Genomic DNA, 22,082 nt, shown 5'->3' on the forward strand with positions numbered 1-22,082 from the left:
TAGGCGCTATATCAAATACAGGCCATTTTATGTAGCCAGCAATAAGCTATCAAGGAATAATACACAGGAAAATGAATAGACATACCCCCAAAGGTTTAGAGTGGAGATTTATCTATCCCAGCCTTATTTAATTTTGCTTCTCTAAATTCTATATTTTTATCTCCTATATAAAAGTGTTTCTGGCAGAAAATCAATATCTTCTTATGAAATTATTTACATGAGTTCATAATTACATTTCACTTTGATAGTCATTCTGAAAACAGTAAGTCTGCACATTCTGATTGTGGCCACATGGAACTTGTTCACACCTTCCAAAGACATGCAGGTTTGGTTAATTTCTCCAAATATGAATTGGCTCAATATTGGTGAAAAAATGGGTGTCTCTCGTAGTCTATCATTTCATAGAGTCGACTTGAACTCTGTCTAGGGTTGATTCCTGTCTTACATTTGATTTTGCCAGCATAGGTTCCAACTTATTGCCCCCCCTAAGCTGGATCAAGTAGGCACAAGAAGTAGTTTAGGGTTGGATGGGTGGGTTTTACTTTGACATTTTATAAGTACAGTGTTAAGCAGCTTCAGTTGGTGGGGAAAAAATCAGTAGTAATTCTCAAAGTAACTGAAATAAAAGGAAAATGGCAAGGATAAAAAAAAAAGAAAATATCTACATATCAAATACCCTGGTAGACTCATTTGGACTGCCGTTAATAAATTAGGAAAAATAAAAGAAATGAATCTTTAAAATACATAAAATAATTTAGCATTATATATATTAGAGTATGCTTATTACAGGTAAAGCACTAATAATGTTGGTATTTTACAGAATAACACATAACTAATTAATATGAAAATTACTGTTCGTACAGTACTTATTGTCATAGTAGAGGAGAAAGGATAAACACAACTCAATTGAAAAAAAATGAAAAAGACTGTGATGTTTTTCTGATGTAATGTCGGTAGGAGGATTTCCTTGAAACATAAGTGTGACAGGCAGATTGAATGAGAGAATATTGTGTCTAATTGAGATGAAAAATGTGAGGAGCATAAAAGAATGTTCAGCTAGAACACAAGGGGAGCTAACGTTAATGTTATAGTCATTAACAATTAGAATAGTACATAACGAAATTCCATGAATTAAAAGGTGCGGACAAGGTTCTAGTGAGTAGAACTGTAGATCACAACAAGGAGAAAGAATAAAAATAAAAACAAGAACCTTATAAGCAGCATGCTCATAAGACCTGCAAGATGAAATAGAAACAGCCAAGAGGGAAGACTTTTAAGATAACAGAAGTCACATACCCTTAACGTGTCAAAAGAGTAATGTCAAGGAAGCTGTCTGTCAGATATGACAAGATAAAAAGAGTAACACTCTTGATTAAAGTATCAAGCACTCAAATCTGATATAAGAAGGAGAATAATAAATCTGGGTGAAAATGTGGCAAAACAAAAAATTTTCAATTTAAGTCATTAATTTTAATTTATTCTGAGCACACCTCTCCTGAAAATCCCAAGCTGTACACTAATTAAAATACCACATCATTCAAAAATAAAGCAAAAAGACATACTATAAAATAGGGGTGTCACAAGTAATCAGGTAACTTGATTAAAAAAAGTCCTCAATTAAAATTTATCTCCTTGAGTAGTCGAGAAATGGCAGAAGGCAAATAAAGCATGGATGAGGCTTCCATCTGAAGGTGTCATAAAGTGTCAGAGTGTTTGTAGCATTTCATTGTAGAGAGAATTATGTAGTCTGCCAACACTGCAAAACTAAATTAACTTCCCAACATAGAATGACTATGCAGCAATATCTAAAAAGTCAAATCTAGGTTTCACCTAAAACTTCCCTAATGATGCAAGTGGAGCTTTGGCTAACTTCAAACTGTGTGTATAGTTGTATTATTCTACTTACTTTACAGATTTGTCAAGTTATTTTTGGCATGAATATATGCCAACTGTAGATATTTCCTTCTGTTCTCAATGCTCTTAGCTTTAACAATACAGCAAATTCATACACATTTAGAACTTGTGGACGCGGCCCGGGCAGACGTGTTGTTAAACACCACCACACGTTTATTCACAATATTAACTACAATAATTTCAAGTGCACACACGAACCCCCACACAGTCCTGGCCACACAATGCCTTCCTCTTCGGGCCGCCTCCACTCTCTCTCCTGCTTTGTCCTGCTTCCACCCAACTCCAGCCACGAATGAAGGGAGACGGCCCCTTTTATTTCATCCCGGATGGGTTTCAGGTGTATCCCGGCACTCCTCCCTGGACACACTCCAGTGTGGCGGAAGTGCCGGCTGTTCTCCCGGAAGCTCTCCGGGTGTCCCTGCTCCTCTTCCCCCCCCAGCACTTCCTGGTGTGGTGGAAGTGCTGAGGTCCAGGGTCCCCAAGGCATTGGGGCGCCCCCTGGCAGTGACCACGGGTCTCTACAGGGTTGGGCTGTAAGCCCTGTGGCCCCCAAAGCAACCAGGATGGCGGCCCCCACGTGATCCAGGGTGGACATAGACCCTCTTCCGGTCCCTCAAGGCGTACCGGCCAGGTCGTTGCCCCTGGCATCCCTGACAAACTATTTTCATGTGCTAATGAATGGATTCTAGCCTCATGGTTGAGGAAAAAATATAGCTTCTCGCTGGTTGTCTGACCCCAAATCATCATTATTTCCTACTACAGGCTCTCAACTGTTTTATTTTGTTTGTTTTTTTCACCAGGTTGCAAAATTCTACCAACCAACCTTATAAATATGTATAATGGTTCTCTGAAACTTTCCATAACACATGAACACATCTTAATTACTTTCCTAACTTAAGTGAGGAGTCAAGCAAAAATGACACCTTTTATTGGCTGACTAAAAAGATTGCAATATGCAAGCTTTTGAGGCAAATCAGGCCCCTTCTTCAGGCAAGATATAATCACCTAACTAATTCAATAATCAGCATCAGCTCTAAATAGTACAGGCTTTCAAAAATATTTCCTAACTTAAAGTATTGTTTGACTTCTGTAATCTCAGGACATGCCAGCAGATGGCTCAAGACTAGTCTGAATGTACTTCTCACAGAGCTATGCATGGGGGGCATTTGTAAGGCAGACAAGGTGCCTAGATAAAGGATTTTATGTTATGCCTGTATGCAAAATAACTGCAGGGCTTCGCTTTAGTAATTCTGCATAATCTTTTAGAGAATGCAAATAAAACATGTACCCATTTACTGACAGCCTGAACTGCTGGTTATAATGAAGGCTGCTTATCTGCATAGCTCACTAGTTTAGAGTGTTTTGAAAATTGATATTGAGGTCAGATTTGAGATATTTGACTGTAGAAGAATGGTTGTTGCTTTAATATGAATTTCTTTATGAAAGCATGCAATTGAATTAGTAAAAGCTAGAGCTACGCTGAATACATTTAAATGTATTACAAACAAGCAACTGTATTATTTTTATTGGATAAAAGGCTATTAGTTAAGCAGTAAGATACTCCATCTTCTCTTTTGTGTAGCAGCCATTTTGGCAAGCTGTGAAGACAAACGAGGGCCATAATAATAAATTTACTTGCATTGACTTTTAATATATCATTTGTTTACCAGATTACTTGACTAATTGTTGAGTCTATTACTCAATTACCGATATAGTTGATATAGACATCACTACAACATAAAACATAATGCTGAAATGTCAGTAGAAAAAAAATAAATGAAGTTTTGAAACATAAAAACATACAGTATACGTTTAGTTTTAATTTTTTCAATGATAAAATTCTTTCTTCCTTATGTTAGTCATGGATTGCACTGTCTTAAATCAATGGATTACAGCACAGAGAATAGTGGTAATTACCCTAGAAAATCATGAACATCTGACAATGGGTCATTAGTGATGCTACATTCACTCCAAGGTACACCAAATACCAGCAACTGATAGCAAGATGTGGTAGAAATTGGGAGAGGACTGATTACGGAGTATAAATAACTTGTAATAATTTAAGTCAAAGTTACATTTCACACGTGTCAATTATGCTTGTGGTTCTGAAAATTACCCTTCTCCTTAAAAATACGCTTGCACTTCTGAAACATACGCTTTATTCTGAAAATGACGAGTACAATTTTCATGCGTGAATAAACTGTCAAACATATGTCCTTGGATGCACAAGATAATCGCTACTTCATACTTAGCCCTCTTACTGTGGCTCCAAAGGGCAAAACGCAAAAAACAAAATAAAACAGACATAATGAAATTAATTAAACAGTGACAACATGCAATTAAAAATAAAAAGTGAGAGTATGAAATTAACAAATTTACGGTGTAGTATTTTAAACTTTATATAATGTCTTAGCTGAGTGTCCAGATGTTTGTTATACATGTATAGGAGAGAAAGATGTTGCAGAATGTCCCCAACCTTCGGATTTTGGGAGGGAAGTGGGAGACACAGAATTATGATGCCCCCAGGAGGATATGAATAAATAAAAAAAACACAAAACAGACGTAAAGCATGGGGGCTTTACACAATATAAACTTCTGAAGCAGCTCCCCTCATGATGGCACTGCTTTTAAGCGAATTTATTTTAGCTCTTATGATTTTGATATGGAAGCACTGAGTTAGATTACCTACTGAGTGTAGAGAATGTTACACCCTTATAATAGAGGAATATTTTAGACAAAAATAAATAAGCAAAATAAACCAAAGAACTGTGAAATATGACAATAAATACATAATAAAATTAATTATGGAATTCTGCAAGTTCTCCCAATGTCTACCAAGGTTTCCTCCCATGATACAAAGACATGCAGGTTAGGTGCTTTGGCGGTATTAATAAAAAGCCAATTGAAAATGACTGAGTGACATAAAGGAATAAGGAACAAACGGCATATTTCGTGACCCATTTACTTATCTATACTTGCATTTTATATTGTTACTAGCCATCCCCCGCGGCTTAACCTGCATATTAGTAAAACAGGACAGTAAGGAGGGCCCCACCCAGGTCTCTACTCCTGACGCCACTTTTCCTCCTTAACCTCTGCCCATAGCCTCTGTCTCGGATTAGTACAAATATATATTGCTCCTGCAAGCGAACTGTGATTCTTAGTGCAATGAGAGAAGTCGCAAAATCAATTGGAATGTTCAAGCAAATTATAGAAAAAAAAAATTAAATCTGTTAAGTAGTTCTCTCGTTCGCTAACTAAGCGGTGTTAAGGTTATGCTCTGAGCCAGACACGTGAGTGAGGAGGGCCCCGATTCTTCATGTCGTCAGTTCGCACACTTCTCGACAGTCCTGGGGCCTCATGTATAACGCTGTGCAGAACTCGCACTATAACATGGCGTAAGCACAAAAGCCGAAATGTGCTTACGCACAGAAAAATCCAGATGCAGGAATCTGTGCGTACTCCAACTTCCACGTTCTTCCTTTACATAAATCCCGATCAGCGTGAAAACTAACGCTCGTGCACGCGCATTATGTAACGCCTCAAAACCTTCCAGAAGTACGCCTATTTGAATATGCAAATCAATATAAATCGCCCTTAAGCACAGCCTTCTGTGAAAAGACAATGGGAAAAGCACGGGGAAAATATAAGAATTTCAGCGAATACCTAGTGGAGGCAAAGGAAAAACATACTATTTGTTCAAATAAACCGTGGTATAATCAACAAAGGGCGGCACGGTGGCGCAGTGGTAGCGCTGCTGCCTCGCAGTTAGGAGATCCGGGTTCGCTTCCCGGGTCCTCCCTGCGTGGAGTTTGCATGTTCTCCCCGTGTATGCGTGGGTTTCCTCCGGGCGCTCGGTTTCCTCCCACAATCCAAAGACATGCAGGTTAGGTGGATTGGCGATTCTAAATTGGCCCTAGTGTGTGCTTGGTGTGTGGGTGTGTTTGTGTGTGTCCTGCGGTGGGTTGGCACCCTGCCCAGGATTGGTTCCTGCCTTGTGCCCTGTGTTGGCTGGGATTGGCTCCAGCAGACCCCCGTGACCCTATTCGGATTCAGCGGGTTAGCAAATGGATGGATGGATAATCAACAAAATGAAGTTGATCGAGTGACATAGCGTGTTGGAGAAACTTGAAAGCTCACATTCACAAAATCACACAGTGCCGGAAATAAAAAAGAAGTCACATATCAAAGTTGACGTGAAAAGAAGAGTTGTAAGCCCACTGTCTGAGTGTCATATGAAAGTTTATTAAGGGAACAGAGAAAAAAGGCACACAGTGGGGAAAAAGCACGAAATGTCAACTTCAATCTCGACATTTCCACTTTAATCACGTAGTTTATTTTGTCATTTAGTAGAACATTATAAACTTCATCTTAAAATCGTTTAATTAACCAGTTTCTCAAATCACATCGTAATTAAAGTAGCATGTTAAATGCTTTGTTTTGTATTTGATCTACTCGTATGTGCTCTATGTGTGTGAATCACTACTTGCTTCTTAAACTCTCTCTCTTCCTCCAACTGGACACAGAGTCCATTACATTTGTGATATTACAGCTCTCTGAATAACTAAAATACTGAGATGTATACGTGATGTCATTTTCATGATGATAGGAGCTAAAGCACATTATTAAACATGTGTTTCATGAGCCTCGTGCTCATGACAAGCATTTATCTTTTGTCGAAATTTGTCGCTGCGTTTTTAGCTGTGTTGTTATTTTCTCTTTCTGTTTTATATTCAATATATATTGGCGTGGCCGCCCAAGAGTCCTTGCTTTTCTTTCCCCAAGTAACCGATCGCCATACAATCAGCTCTGTAATAGACGTTAAGCCATCTGTAAGCTTAGCGCCGATTCTTCAAAACGTTTAAAGAACATTGAAATATCTTCGCAGTACATGTTTAATTATTCTATCCTTCACGACACTCCCAGTGAAGAATATAGATTATTTAAATGAAGTTAAAGTTTTATGTGTATAATTTAACAAACATATTTTGCTGCATTTCACCTTAAAAATGATATCGTCATCATATGTAAATACGCGCTTTATATAGTGACTCAGGTTGTGTAATATTATAACTGTAGTGCAAGTTTACAGTGGGGTGATTGTACTTATAAGTACAAACCGTTCTACAAGGAGCAATTGATTGAGTGCATTTAAAGTTCTTGGGATTAAACTGTTTTGAACCGCGAGGCCTGTACAGGAAAGGTTTTAAAACGTTTTGCAGTGGCTGAGACAGCGTGTCCTTAAAGCTGTATACCGATAATTCTCTTTCCGATCAGCTGCTGCTCTGATTCACACTCAGATATAGTGATATCAATACTCCGAGTCGTGCAGTGAGAGTAATAAGGAAAAAGATGATCCGCTGTGGCAACTCCTAACGGGAGGAGCTGAAAGAAGAAGAAGAAGAAGAAGAAGTGAGAGTAACAATGCTAAAGCAGTTATGGTATTTGGAATACTATGGCTGTTCCCTGGACCATTATATTGTTACGAGTTAATTACAATCAGATGAATTACACTAATAAACAATATGCGGTTAGTTTCTGTGTATTTATAAACCCGCGTCATGAAAATAATGAGTAATCACACAAGAACAGTACCATTGCTTTGACGCTGGGTGCCGCCAGTTTGCAAAACCGAGCGGAGAACTTGCGTACGACAAGGCATGAGGTACTGTGGAAAAGTGCGTGGCTTTACGCCAAGTGTAGGTTTTATACATCGCGATTTGAACGTGGAAAAGTTCTTACGCAACATTTCTGTGCGTACACACCGTTTATACATGAGGCCCCAGGACAGTTATAACGTAATGAAAATTGCATAATTAGATCTAGACCAGCCTATATATTCAACTGGGTTTCAGTAAAAAAAAACTGATGTCTGACTTTGTGTTAAAGATTTCAGTAGGCAGGACAGCTTAATTCCTAGTGAGTGAATATTTAGTATATTCATATTCTCTTTGATATAAAAGTAGTGTTTATAGGTTTTAGTTTTTAAAATATTACTTAAATAGCCATCCCAGTGGAAGATATGACATAGATATGAGTTCATATTATGCTGCCATTATTTTGATTTTAATTTTCAATTGATATCTACATTTCTGCTAGAATTTCAGTAACACATTTAGAACTGTGATATTGTGGGATAGTGGAAGGTTTCTTAAAGTACTGTGAATGTTCTTATTAGTATAGTTTCTTTTATAGCCAATGATGGTATTAATTAAAATTAATTAATAAAACAAGATTGCACATAATATAGTGAAACATATCTAGACTTTGCATAAATTTCAAAATACATGATTTTAAAAGAAAACAATGGAAAGTAGACCATTTACAGCCAGGTTCTCCCATAAAGCTGCTTTACCCAGGAAGATTTCATGTTTTGCTTCTGAATTTAAGATTTTTAATGATATAAATGAGATAAACCTTGTTTAAAATAAATTTTCATCAAAGAGAGAATTAAATTGTCTCATTGCACATATTTGTGAATGTAATTTTTAATAAAAGCTGTTGCTTAGCAACAGTGTATTACTGTGAATACTATTTTCAAACCTTTCTATCTTCTCTTAAGAGAATTGTACAAAAAGGAGACAAAGCCAAAAGTGGATGTACAAGAAGACTAAAAACACACATTGCATATATCATCACTAACCATACATGCACATCTTTGGGATGCTGGAGAGAATATGAAACACTGTTTAAACACTACAAAGAGAGGAATCCCCTGTTCAGAAGCAGTCTGCGATCTTTATACATAAATGTATGTACTCTTATTCTCAAATCTACTTAATCTAATACAGACCATTTCCCTGCATCAAGCATCACACAATGTTTAAACCAGCCCTAAATGAAAGTCCAGTAAATCACAAATTCAAGTTTATTTTCATGTGTACATAGTACAAAGAAATTCTTACTTATAATAGTGACAATAATACAATACATTACGACATTAATGCCCAAGAGGTCATTAAAGGCCTGGATCTTGGCTTTTATCCAGGACACACACAAGTCCAGACACTCAGATTCCTCACTCAGTCTCTTGAGAGACCCTTTCAGAGCCTCCATTGACTCCATGAAGATCACAGCATCGTTGGCAAAGTCAACATTAGTGAATCTTTGTTCACCAGCAGATGCCCCACAGCCGATGGACCCTAACAGTACATATACATATGGCTCAAAAAAATTAAGGGAACACTTTTTAATCAGAGTATCGCATTAAGTCAATGAAATTTCTGGGATATTGATCTGGTCAGTTAAGTAGTAGAGGAGGTTGTTAATCAGTTTCAGCTGCTCTGGTGTTAATGAAATTAATAACAGGTACACTAGAGGGGCAACAATGAGATGACCCCCAAAACAGGAATGGTTTAACAGGTGGAAGCCACTGACATTTTTTTACTGCGACTGACTGTTTTTTGATGGGTTTGTTCTTATATGATATCTTTTGTAAGTAGGGCATGTCTTTCAAGAATCTCATGTTCCCTGTCCCTGCGAGATGGCTCTGGGACAAACTCTTGGCACCAAGTCTCATGTTTACGGTCCCCGCAAGATGCTCTGTGGCAAGTCTCTTTTGTCTCGCGGGTCTTTTAAATGTCTACTGAGAACTTCCGAGAAGATCAATTTTCGTCGCCTTGCTTTTGCTTTCCAGGATTTCTTTTTACAATATATATATTTATTTATTTATATATATATATATATATATATATATATATATATATATATATATATACAGTATATATATATATATATATATATATATAAACATTGCACATGCCAGGGTATACGTATCACTGTACTACTACTGCCGTGCAATACGCTGTGAGCTTTGCATATTGGAATAACTTTCCCTTGTGCTAGTGTGTAGTGTTCTTCCCCAGCATCACAGTGTCAGTTATGTACCTTCAGTTTTAATAGTGTTTCGTAACTTTTCTCTTTTGATATTATTAATCTGCTATACATTGTTATGGCCAATAAACATAAGCATGTGGTGTTAGAATTGTCACAAAAATCAAAATTATTAAACATTTATTAAATGGTGAAAGTAGTTCAAGTATTGCTTCAATTCATGGACTAGGAAGAACAGTAAATGATATAAAGCGTGATGCAGACAAAATTGTGTGAAAATGGATACCACTGACGGTAATGTTATTCTGTATTAATGTTTATGTTCTTCTGTATTGTAATTTTAAATTCTGTTATATTATGTTGTAGTAGTATATTGTGAAGTGAAGGCAACTTGTGATGCACTGTAGGGGAGAAGAAAGGGTGGAATGAATGCTATAAGTGATGGGAGTGGGTGAAACGCTTTTTTTCTTTAAGGTGCGGGCACACCTCGTAGGAGATGAGTGACAGGGGAAGTTAGGAAAAAAGGAAGGTGCGGTTAAGGAAGTTTTGAATAGGGAGTCAGGAGTGCTTGCGATCTAGTGAAACAAAATGTAAGTGGCAGGAGATAAACTGATTGGTAAGGAAAGCTTTCTTTTATTGTTTTGTAGGTGTACTCCATAACTCAGATAACAATGTATAAGAAAGGGCACCATTTGTTACAGAACAAAGAATCATAAGTAAAAGTCTAGTACCTCCAAGTTGTATTTGCGTATTACAACGGTTGTTACAAATTTTATATTAATTCATTAATTTTGTTAGTATAGTTTAGTTTTGTAAATAAATATAACTGCTCACTAAACTAATCTACTCTATATCATTTTTTAAAGTAGCTGTTCTGTTATCTGTCTTTTCTCTTATCCATCATGGCCTCTGTCCCGACAACTGACAGATAATCGAGGTTTTACTGTATGTATGTATGTATTATTATTATATTATTAATATAGCATTAATAAGTCAAAAGAATGTCACAATGGCACAGTGCAACTAAGATACAAGTGATCTGTAACAAATAAATAGGACATAATAATAAAAAAGCAATTATACAAGAATCAACTCCTGTTTCTTGTACTCACAACTGTAAATCTACTTTTACCCACTCTTGTATATCTTGTGTGTTGTTATTGTGTAACCTGTGAATAGAAACTGTCCATAAAACTACTGATGTGAATGTGAAGAGTGCTGTACCATTCTACCTTTCTAAAACAGTGCTTGATATACTGCATATGTCTTTAACAGTTGGGTGAGCTTCGTGCCTTACACATAGACGTACAATATTACAAAAACAAAAAATTTGGAAGTTGATAATTGATCTAACCTACAGTTTTTTGTTTATTTTTGTAATTGCATTATTATTTGTAATTAAAAATAGTAATCACTAAAGAGAACAGTAGGAACCATTTTTTTTAATTTTTTTTCACTTTAAATTTCAGATCCTTATGTTAAAGTGTCCCTTATGTGTGATGGCAGAAGATTAAAAAAGCGTAAAACAACAACCAAGAAAAATACATTAAATCCAGTTTACAATGAGGCAATCATCTTTGATATTCCTCCAGAAAATGTGGAACAAGTTAGCTTATCCATCATGGTAATGGACTATGACCGGTAAGTAATATCTAGAAAAATGATCAGATTTAATGCCTGTTGGATTGAATGCCTTACCTTTGTTCATTAGTAATGATTCATTTAATGAACATTTAACAATTCCCATGATGCATAATGCTTATTTTCCTTTCTGCCATGCATAACAGTAATGAAAGAAAAGCAGGTTTTTCTTATCATTAAAGTTATTTTTTTCTGGATACCATTCATAAAAGTTCATGATAGAATATAAGAAGCATATCTAACTAATAAAACAACATTATATTATTAAGAAATAGTAACACTTGATACTTTATACTACATTACAAGGAAAGCATCATTATTTATGGTATGGTCTAGGATTAATGGAAATCATGCTTTTTGAAGGTTCCACTTGGTTTTTGAAAAGAAATATGCATAATAGGTAAAGTAGAGGATGTCTCCAGACTGTATCTCTGTTTTGAGGTTATGTATTTTTTTTAGTGTGTGGAGTACTTTAACAAAATATTTTCAGAAATCTATTACCTCTTCAAATGAAGTAACTTTTGAAAGAGTGTACACTTTATACAGCAAAACACACAGTGTTGTTTTATTTTGGCCTGTAATAATGCAAAAATGCTAAAATTAAAAAAAAAAAAAAAGAACTTCCTTTACATACAACAGCACAAAGCATTTGTGTTTACAAAAACTCAACACTCAACTTCTCAGAGTCACCCTAAAATCTAGCTGCCCCTAAAATTTTAAATAAAACTTTATAAACATAAATAAAATTAAATGATTGCTATTTGTTGTAAATTTTCATTAACTGACAGTTTGTTGAAAGAAACGCTGTCACATAACAAACAACCTTTATTTTATATAGCACCTTTTTATTTTATTAATATCTATACTAGAGCTGTATATACAGTGGTGTGAAAAACTATTTGCCCCCTTCCTGATTTCTTATTCTTTTGCATGTTTGTCACACAAAATGTTTCTGATCATCAAACACATTTAACCATTAGTCAAATATAACACAAGTAAACACAAAATGCAGTTTTTAAATGATGGTTTTATTATTTAGGAGAAAAAAATCCAAACCTACATGGCCCTGTGTGAAAAAGTAATTGCCCCCTTGTTAAAAATAACCTAACTGTGGTGTATCACACCTGAGTTCAATTTCCGTAGCCACCCCCAGGCCTGATTACTGCCACACCTGTTTCAATCAAGAAATCACTTAAATAGGAGCTGCCTGACACAGAGAACTAGACCAAAAGCACCTCAAAAGCTAGACATCATGCCAAGATCCAAAGAAATTCAGGAACAAATGAGAACAGAAGTAATTGAGATCTATCAGTCTGGTAAAGGTTATAAAGCCATTTCTAAAGCTTTGGGACTCCAGCGAACCACAGTGAGAGCCACTATCCACAAATGGCAAAAACATGGAACAGTGGTGAACCTTCCCAGGAGTGGCCGGCCGACTAAAATTACCCCAAGAGCGCAGAGACGACTCATCCGACAGGTCACAAAAGACCCCAGGACGTCTAAAGAACTGCAGGCCTCACTTGCCTCAATTAAGGTCAGTGTTCACGACTCCACCATAAGAAAGAGACTGGGCAAAAACGGCCTGCATGGCAGATTTCCAAGACGCAAACCACTGTTAAGCAAAAAGAACATTAGGGCTCGTCTCAATTTTGCTAAGAAACATCTCAATGATTGCCAAGACTTTTGGGAAAATACCTTGTGGACTGATGAGACAAAAGTTGAACTTTTGGAAGGCAAATGTCCCGTTACATCTGGCGTAAAAGGAACACAGCATTTCAGAAAAGAACATCATACCAACATTAAAATATGGTGGTGGTAGTGTGATGGTCTGGGGTTGTTTTGCTGCTTCAGGACCTGGAAGGCTTGCTGTGATAGACGGAACCATGAATTCTACTGTCTACCAAAAAATCCTGAAGGAGAATGTCCGGCCATCTGTTCGTCAACTCAAGCTGAAGCGATCTTGGGTGCTGCAACAGGACAATGACCCAAAACATACAAGCAAATCCACCTCTGAATGGCTGAAGAAAAACAAAATGAAGACTTTGGAGTGGCCTAGTCAAAGTCCTGACCTGAATCCAATTGAGATGCTATGGCATGACCTTAAAAAGGCGGTTCATGCTAGAAAACCCTCAAATAAAGCTGAATTACAACAATTCTGCAAAGATGAGTGGGCCAAAATTCCTCCAGAGCACTGTAAAAGACTCATTGCAAGTTATTGCAAACGCTTGATTGCAGTTATTGCTGCTAAGGGTGGGCCAACCAGTTATTAGGTTCAGGGGGCAATTACTTTTTCACACAGGGCCATGTAGGTTTGGATTTTTTTTTCTCCCTAAATAATAAAAACCATCATTTAAAAACTGCATTTTGTGTTTACTTGTGTTATATTTGACTAATGGTTAAATGTGCTTGATGATCAGAAACATTTTGTGTGACAAACATGCAAAAGAATAAAAAATCAGGAAGGGGGCAAATAGTTTTTCACACCACTGTACTACATATTAATTATTCACCAAATTACAATGCCTAACTAGGCAAAAATAAATGTTCATGCCTTACTCTCAAAATATAAATAATTGGCTTTGTATTTTTTGAGTAAATATCTTAATGAACATGTCTTGTGACAAAGCATCATTTATAGTTTTTTTCAGTTGCAATGAAAAGTCACGTTAACTATATAGTCTAGTGCCTTAACCAGATGAAGTTAATTTCATCTGAAACGTTTAAATCATATATCTACTGTTGTGGCAATTTTAGACCATTCTAAGATTAAATAATATCTCTTCTAACAGTTAGAAAAATTGTATTAAAAAATTCAGTGTAACCCCTTTTTATAATTTACTGTCCACTTTGTACAGGGTTGGATGAAATTTTGAATTTGTGTTTGGGATTAATATAAAATATGACTCTGTTTATTAACTTTTACTTTTGAATACTTTTTAAAATCTTTTTCAAAAAAGTTAAAAGTGATTATTTATTTCTAAATATCATGACTGTTTCCCAGTCTCTCTCTTATAAAATCCATTTACAACAATAATCAATAATGTTAGAACTGGTCTCGCTGTTTCTGTAGGCAAAGCTGGAGAAAAGGCTTAAACTTCAGCCCAGTCTGAATCATGTTTGTATGTTATCCCCATATATTAATGAGTTTATTTCATGGTACTGTAATCTATTCCTTTTTGTTCTTTTTTGATTTTAGGGCTATGTACAACATGTTCCAAAAAAGTAAGGTCATATAAAGAATGTTAACAAAACAAAAAGGAGTGATTTATACATTCTGTTCACCCTGTACTATATTGAAAACACTACAACATGTTACTTGATGTTTTAACTTGTGAATTTTGTTTTTTTTTTTTTTTTGTTTTTTTGTTAATATGCACACGTCAAATCTGAATACTTCAAAATGCTTCAATAAAGTTGAGAATGTTGAATGCTTGCCACACTATTTCTTTTTATAAGACTTTTTAAGTGTTTTGGGCACTGTAGACACAAGTTGGTTAAGTTAAGTAAGTGGAAATTCTGAAACCATTTTGTAGATCTTAACTTGCAGAATTGTATGGGGCTTTCTTTGACATATATTACGCTTCATAATGTGTCACACTCATTCAGAGACAGGTCAAGACTGCAAGCAGACCAACCTAGTACTTGAACAGTCTGCTTACACCGTCACATACTTATAATCCAGGCAAAATGTGTTTGGTGTTGTAGATATCCCTTTAAAAATATGGCACATGGATGGCAGCATATATTGCTCCAAAATTTGTATATATCCCTTTGTATTAGTGGTGCCCTCAAAGACGGGCATGTTAAGAATACCATAGGCAGTGAAACGCTCCTATTGCATGACAGATGCTTACTTTTGCACCTGAAGACCTGGAGGCGTGGATAGTCCTTTTCCTCTTTGGCCTGGAGAACATGATTGCCTTTAGGAAACATTGTTCTGAAATTGCTGGACACTATCTTTTTTCAAATTGGTGAGTCTTAACCCTTCCTTATTCTTGTAGTCCTACTCTTGTAGGACTAGGCCTTTTTTGGTGGCTCCTTATTTAGTATAACACCATTGCCTCACCTGTTTAACATCACCTGTTTCACATCACCTTGTTATTTCAACTTGTCACATTATTATTAGTCCTAAACTACCCCGTCCCAACTTTACAGAACATTTTGCAGTCATCAATTTCAGAATAAACATATACCTTTATTGTGGTTGATTTTGTAAAACATGTAATAGCTTGTTCATCTATCCATTATCCAACCCACTATATCCTAACTATAGGATCACGGGGGACTCCTGGAGCCAATCCCAGCCAATACAGGATGCAAGGCAGGAAACAAGCCCTGGGCAGGGCGCCAGCCCATTGCAGTGTAATAGCTTGCCTTTATACTATTTTTGTTTGAATAAAATTTAAAGATCACTCCTGTTTGTTTTATTAGCATTTTCCATGCTCTTCCAACTCATTTGGAATTGGGGTTGTAAGATTAGAAATCTCACCTAACAGATATTTACTTTATAACCGTGTACTCTACAGTACCAGTTTAACTCAATGAATGTCAGCCAAGGTATTGAAAAACACTCATCAAATCTCAGAACTAAGAAATTTAGTTGGACTCAAAACGACCACGCAAGTCTGTTCAGTCTTTTTTTGCATGTTTTAAAGACAAAGGTGTATAATTACTTTTTGAGATATTTCCTCATTTTGTTTCCAAGTGTTGGTCATAATGAAGTAATTGGAGTCTGCAGGACAGGGCCAGAAGCAGAAGGCCTTGGTAGAGATCACTGGAATGAAATGCTTGCATATCCACGCAAACCAATTACTCACTGGCATCCACTGGTAGAGGTAATTCTGTTAACATATTTTTTTTTTCTGGCAACATTTCCAGACCATGTGTAGCAAGTTACTATATGTATCATAACATTATCAAGCACTGTCACTAATATTCATTGTTAAAATGGTATGGCATTTGACAAGCCAGGCCTATAATTTCCTTTACTAATGTGCTATTTATGAAATGTTTTGATAACCGTCTCTTGTTTTTATGAAGCCAATGTGCACTACCTACAAAGAAGGAATGATAGAAAAAAAAACTAATGTAAAGTGTTTGTGCTACAGTACATACAATTTATATATTAATTTTGAGGATCTTTTGTACTCAATTTGTTAAAAAACCATCAGACACCATAACGCTAAATGTTTAGTAACTTCATATCTAAGTCATTTACCAAGTAAGGTAAAGATATTCTTATACCACAATCCCTTTAGAAAGTGCATACATGTACACATTTACAGGATTTTCCTTCTTTCCTAAAAAACAGACACTTTGATATAGACTCTGTGACAAGAAAATAGTTCTAGTCTGAAGAAAAGGTCTAACTATGTGAAAATTAACATTAGTACAATCTAGAAGGAAACTGGCCATTCAGCCTCACACAGTTGGCCAGTCCTGTCCACTTAATTCTTGTAAAAAAACATCACGTCTAGTTTTGAAAGTCCTTAAAGTCTTACTGTCTACTGTGCTACTTGGTAGCTTATTCCAAGCGTCTATGTTTCTCTGTGTAAAGAAATAATTACTAATGTTTGTGTGAAATTCCAACTGTATCCCCATGTTCTTGATGATCTCATTTTAAAATAACAGTCTCAATCCACTGTGCTAATTCCTTTCATAATTTTAAACACTTCAATCATATCACCGCTTAATCTTCTTTTGTTTAAACTGAAAAGGCTCAGCTCTTTTAATCTTTCTTCATAACTCAAACTCTGAGGCCCTATAATGAGCCTAGTCACACTTCTCCGCACCTTTTCTAGTGCTGCTATGTCCTTTTTGTACCCTGGAGACCACAACTGCACATAGTACTCCAGATGAGGCTTCACCAGTGCATTACAAAGCCTGGGCCTAACCTCCTTAGACTTGTACTCCACACATCATGCTATATAACCTAACATTATGTTTGCCTTCTTAATGGCTTCTGGAAGTTGATAGCATGGAATTCAATACAACTCCTAAATCCTTCTCATTTGTGTACTCTCGATTTTCAGACCTCTCTTTGTGTATTCAAACCTAACATTTTTACTTTCGATGTGTAATACCTTACATTTACTGACATTAAATTTAATCTGCCACAAATCTGCCCTAACCTATATGCTGTCCAAATCCTCCTGTAATTACTGTATTTAACAGATTCCAAATTATCTGCCAGTCCACCTATCTTGGTATCACCTGCCAACTTAACCAGCCTGTTACTTATATTCCTATGCAAATCATTTATATATGTTAGAAATAGCAGCTGCCCTGCCACTGATCCCTGTGGAACACCACTCATAACATCAGCCAATTCTGATAAGGTTCCTAACACCATAACCCTCTGCTTCCCATGTCAGAGCCAATTATGCAACCTTCTACAAACACCACCCAGAACTCCCACTTCTTTTAGTTTGATGCCCAACCTCTCATGAGGCACATTATCACATGCTTTCTCAAAGTCATGATAAATAATATCACGTACACCACTTTGAACATATCCTTTTGTTGCTTCCTCATAGAATTCCAGCACATTAGTAAAACATGACCTCCATCTTCTGAACCCATGCTGACTGTTCAGAAAAAACTCCTGTACTTGCCATGTGCTGCTCAATCTTATCCTTAATAATTCCTTCCATTAACATATAAAACAATTGACATAGAAGGTAGAAAGGCTTCCAACATCCATTAAAGAAGAAACATTTCTTTCTTAAAAAACTGGGTAAGTGTAAGGATTATTGTCCTATAGATCCACTATCATGGCAGATGGCTGTTATGTCTGGTCAGGTATTGTCACATGGCCATCATATGTTTAAGAAGACCAACCAGCTTTGCTAAGATCAAACATTTGTTTCTTGTTAAACAATTTTTTAAATGAATGTCAGAAATATTGATGAAGAAGTTTATGCTAGTTTTAGTTGTAGTACAAGTGTTCCAAGGTCATGATCATTTTTTGCTTGGCCATTTCCTTTTTAATGATGATGCTAAACCTTTTACAAGCTGATGTCCCTTGCCCACTTTCATGCAACTTAAGCCATTGTGATTGGGTACTGTTTTTTGTCACAGAGACTATAATATAATTTACATTTACAATTTGTGGAAAATTATGCAGCAACAGTAAATAAACTGTAAAAAGTACTCTATGTCTTCCTGCTATGGGTATAATATACGTTAAAAAAATTATTTTTTGTAAAAAAAAAAAAAGCTAAGAATTTTTATCTAACAAACTTTGCCTTAAAATGTAACCATAAGTCAAAGAGGTTGGAAAAGAAATGGACCAGCTAAAGAGTTAGCAGCGACTTGGAGGATTGATTTTAAATTGTATATTAAAAAGTCACTATCATTTATGACCTCAAATAGCTGCCAAAGAATAGTAAAGTATAAGACTTTTTAAACAATTACATCAGCTGAGAAAGAAATAAAAATAGAAATATAACTAATATACTATTTTTACACAAAACTGATGAAATTAAAAGAAAACACAAGCAAGACAAAATTAAATTATTAATAATGTTAAAATCTTAATTGACAATTTAATCTTTTATCACAACAGGGAAAATGTGAATACTGACAGGTCACAATATTTCGGCAACTCTGTGGTGCAGAGTTTAATACTGTTGCCTCATGGAACCCAGTGTCCTTTGCTGAACACCTGCACACAGTTGTTGTGTGTTAAGAGGTTACAGCTTCCCTTTATGTCTGCATGGGAGTTTTCCAGGATTCTTCAGTTTTCCTCCCACTTCTGCAAAGTTTGGTATGATAATTGGTTATTCTAAATTGGCCCTGTCTGAGTGGGTCATGTTCGGTGTTGGTTCCTGTTTTGTGCTTAGGCCAGACAAGACGGGTCTCTCCTGTTCAACCCTGTATTGGTTTTAGCATGTTTGAGAATGCTATAATCTTCTTACAGCTGATGTGACCTGATATCAATTAATTCATTATAATGAGAAGGATACATTTGTACCAGCTAGTGAAAATACTCTACAAAAAATAGTTTATAGAACCTCAGATACACACATATAGTCCTGAGATGCCGCTAGACTTTTATGCTGACTACAGCTAATAAGGAAAGAGTGCCCCAAACCACACATACAGTGTATGTTTACACCATTTACCGTTTAAATCAACAGTAAAAATGACAAGATAACACTGCAACTGTTCTGGGGATATTTGTCTCATTGCCTTGAGTGTTGACTTGAATGTTGTAGAGCTGCATTCCATGCCTTCTGTTCTCAAATGGATTTTCATCTGTGGAATATTTATTTGCAAATTGTTCCATCTGTATTTAAAAAATCCTGTAAAGTCTTCTTCTTCACAAAGTCTTTTCCCTTTCATGTTGATCTTTCCATACCTTTTTTGCAGAGTTTGACTTGAGAAAATTTTTGATGAGAACAGGCCGTTCAGCCCAACATAGCTCCTCAATCTATATTCACCTAACTTTTGCAAAATATTGTCAAGTCGAGATTTGATGGTCCCCAAAGTACTACTATCTGCAGTACTACACTACTTGGTAACTGATTCCATGTATCTCTGGTTCTCTGTGTAAAGAAATACTTCCTAACAATTGTGCCAAATGTTAACCGTACTAACCTTCATCTGTAATCCTGTGTTCTTGTTGAAGAACTCATTGTAAAGTAACAACTCCCATCTACCATACTAACACATTTTATAATACTGAGCAATTCTGACATGTCTGCTCTTTATTTTATGTGATTAAAGTGAAGAGGTTCAACTACTTTAATCGTTCTTTATGGGTGAAAATCCACAGTCCTGGAATAAGTCTAGCATGTTTATCTCAGGACTTTTTTTAACTTGTTATGTCTTGTTTATAACATTGAGGCCAAAATTGCACATAATATTTCAGATAACGCCACAGAAGAGTATTATAAAGCTTTACCTTTCCTACCTTGACTTGTGCTTAGTACAATATGATGTTTAACCCAACATCCAATTAGCCATCTTAATTACTGTCTGGTTATGAACAGCAAGAAGTTCACTAGATCTCCCAAGTCTTTCTTATAAAGTGCACTTTAAAATTCCCAGGCCTGTCACATTAGATAATTACAACTGGTGTCTTAAATTCCTTTGTTTATTAATCTATGTTTACCAAAAAGCTTCCTGACTTTAGTTTCTGTCCACCAACCTTAGAATCATCTACAAAAACAACCTGCTTTTTCACTTTTGACTTCACCTATTTCCCTCCAGTTGTACATGCAAAGAAGAATTATATTGTACACTGTATACGTGACATGCTACTGCTGTTAATACTACTACTAATTGCTTTCTATGTTTAAGTCAGTTCTCCACCTACCTGCACACACTGTGCCTTGAATTCCAGTTTTTTCTAATACGGTGATATCTTAATAAGATACCTTTTCAAAGATGAATCTTAATGTGTGCAGTATACCACTATGATCAGATGTTTTACTTTATAACATGCATACCAGTGTTACATATTATTGATAAAGAACTACTTTGTTAGTGTACTGGAGTATGTTTTGAGAATATTTCTGCTTTACTTGAGTAATAATTTTTCTGTCTACTTTAACTTCACTGAATTGTCAAATGGAAATAGACAAATTTAGTTTGATATATATAGACATATTAAACCAGAAAAAAATATCAAACTTTACAAATACAAAAATCATATGTGCTGTATCCACTATGCAGTCATTCCAAGTACACCTCGCTGCAGCTTGTGCAATGGGACGGGGATGGATGTTAGGAACATGCAATGTAAATTCTCAGTTACACAGCTCCTGTGTTCAGACACTGTACTTGTGTCAGTCTGCCAAATGAGGTCAGGCTATAACTACAGGTCTCATCGAGGTGCACTTGTGCATTCACATTCTGTAGTTCATTCACCTTGACATGTGTGTTCCTTACATATCTTCTTATTTTTCTGGACATCCCAGGTCCAAAATAGATTGTGAACTAGTTCTAAAAGCCCAAGAAAAACAGAAGGTTGTTCCTTTGAAAGTGAAACTAGAAATGATAGTCTAGATAAAGAGGTTTATAAAATATTATTTAATGAAGGTCTGTGTTTAGTGATGGGTGGATGAAGCCTCAGGATGTTTTTGAAACTTCTTTCTGATTATACCAGAAAAAGTTTGAGTTTCTAAAATAATGACATCTAGTGATTTGCAGAAATCATGACATCGACCAGCTGGAGATAGTGGAGAAAGCATGCATACAAACCTTTGTTGATTACATATTTTCAAAACAAGTTCATTAAAAGCCTAGTAATGTCATCTGCAAAAATGTTACTTTGTGTGACAGTTTGTTAATCTAAAGATATAATTTGTTGCCATGACAGCAACTATTATGGGTACATTATTAGCCACCAACCTTTACATATAAGAGAATTTTTGTTTGGAGGCAATATAAACAACTAGCAAAATACCCGCGCTTCACAGCGGCGAAGTACTGCCTTAAAATTTTTATTAAGAAGAAAATTAAACCTTTTTAAACTGAGGGAAAATATACCAATAATTATTTGTTAAGGATCTCTTTGTATACCACATTGTGAGTTCGGCCCTCCGGTTGTAATATGACCAAGCTGTGCGCTGAGCGTACTCTTGAGCATGCAACGTACAGATGACCAAGTGAACAGTTATCTTGTTTTAAATATTACAGCTTGGATTGCTGCTGTCATAATCGGTTTGAGTTTCATGGTTCGTTTC

General features: G+C 35.9%; 1 protein-coding gene across 3 annotated transcripts in view; it reads left to right on the plus strand.

Annotated features, from left to right (window-relative positions):
* Window positions 1–22,082, plus strand: part of syt10 (synaptotagmin X) — a 115,974-nt gene that overhangs the window by 84,500 nt on the left and 9,392 nt on the right. For 2 of the 3 annotated variants that reach the window (XM_039761662.1, XM_039761663.1), the window contains exons 5-6: window positions 11,217–11,388; window positions 16,094–16,223. In XM_039761662.1, the coding sequence (XP_039617596.1) occupies window positions 11,217–11,388; window positions 16,094–16,223 (302 nt within the window). Of the gene's footprint in view, window positions 1–11,216; window positions 11,389–16,093; window positions 16,224–19,761; window positions 19,910–22,082 lie in introns of all 3 variants that reach the window. The other variant, XR_005634709.1, reaches the window with a different exon arrangement.

The sequence above is a fragment of the Polypterus senegalus genome, chromosome 8, assembly GCF_016835505.1.
Source record: "Polypterus senegalus isolate Bchr_013 chromosome 8, ASM1683550v1, whole genome shotgun sequence".
NCBI classification, from domain to species: Eukaryota; Metazoa; Chordata; class Cladistia; order Polypteriformes; family Polypteridae; genus Polypterus; species Polypterus senegalus.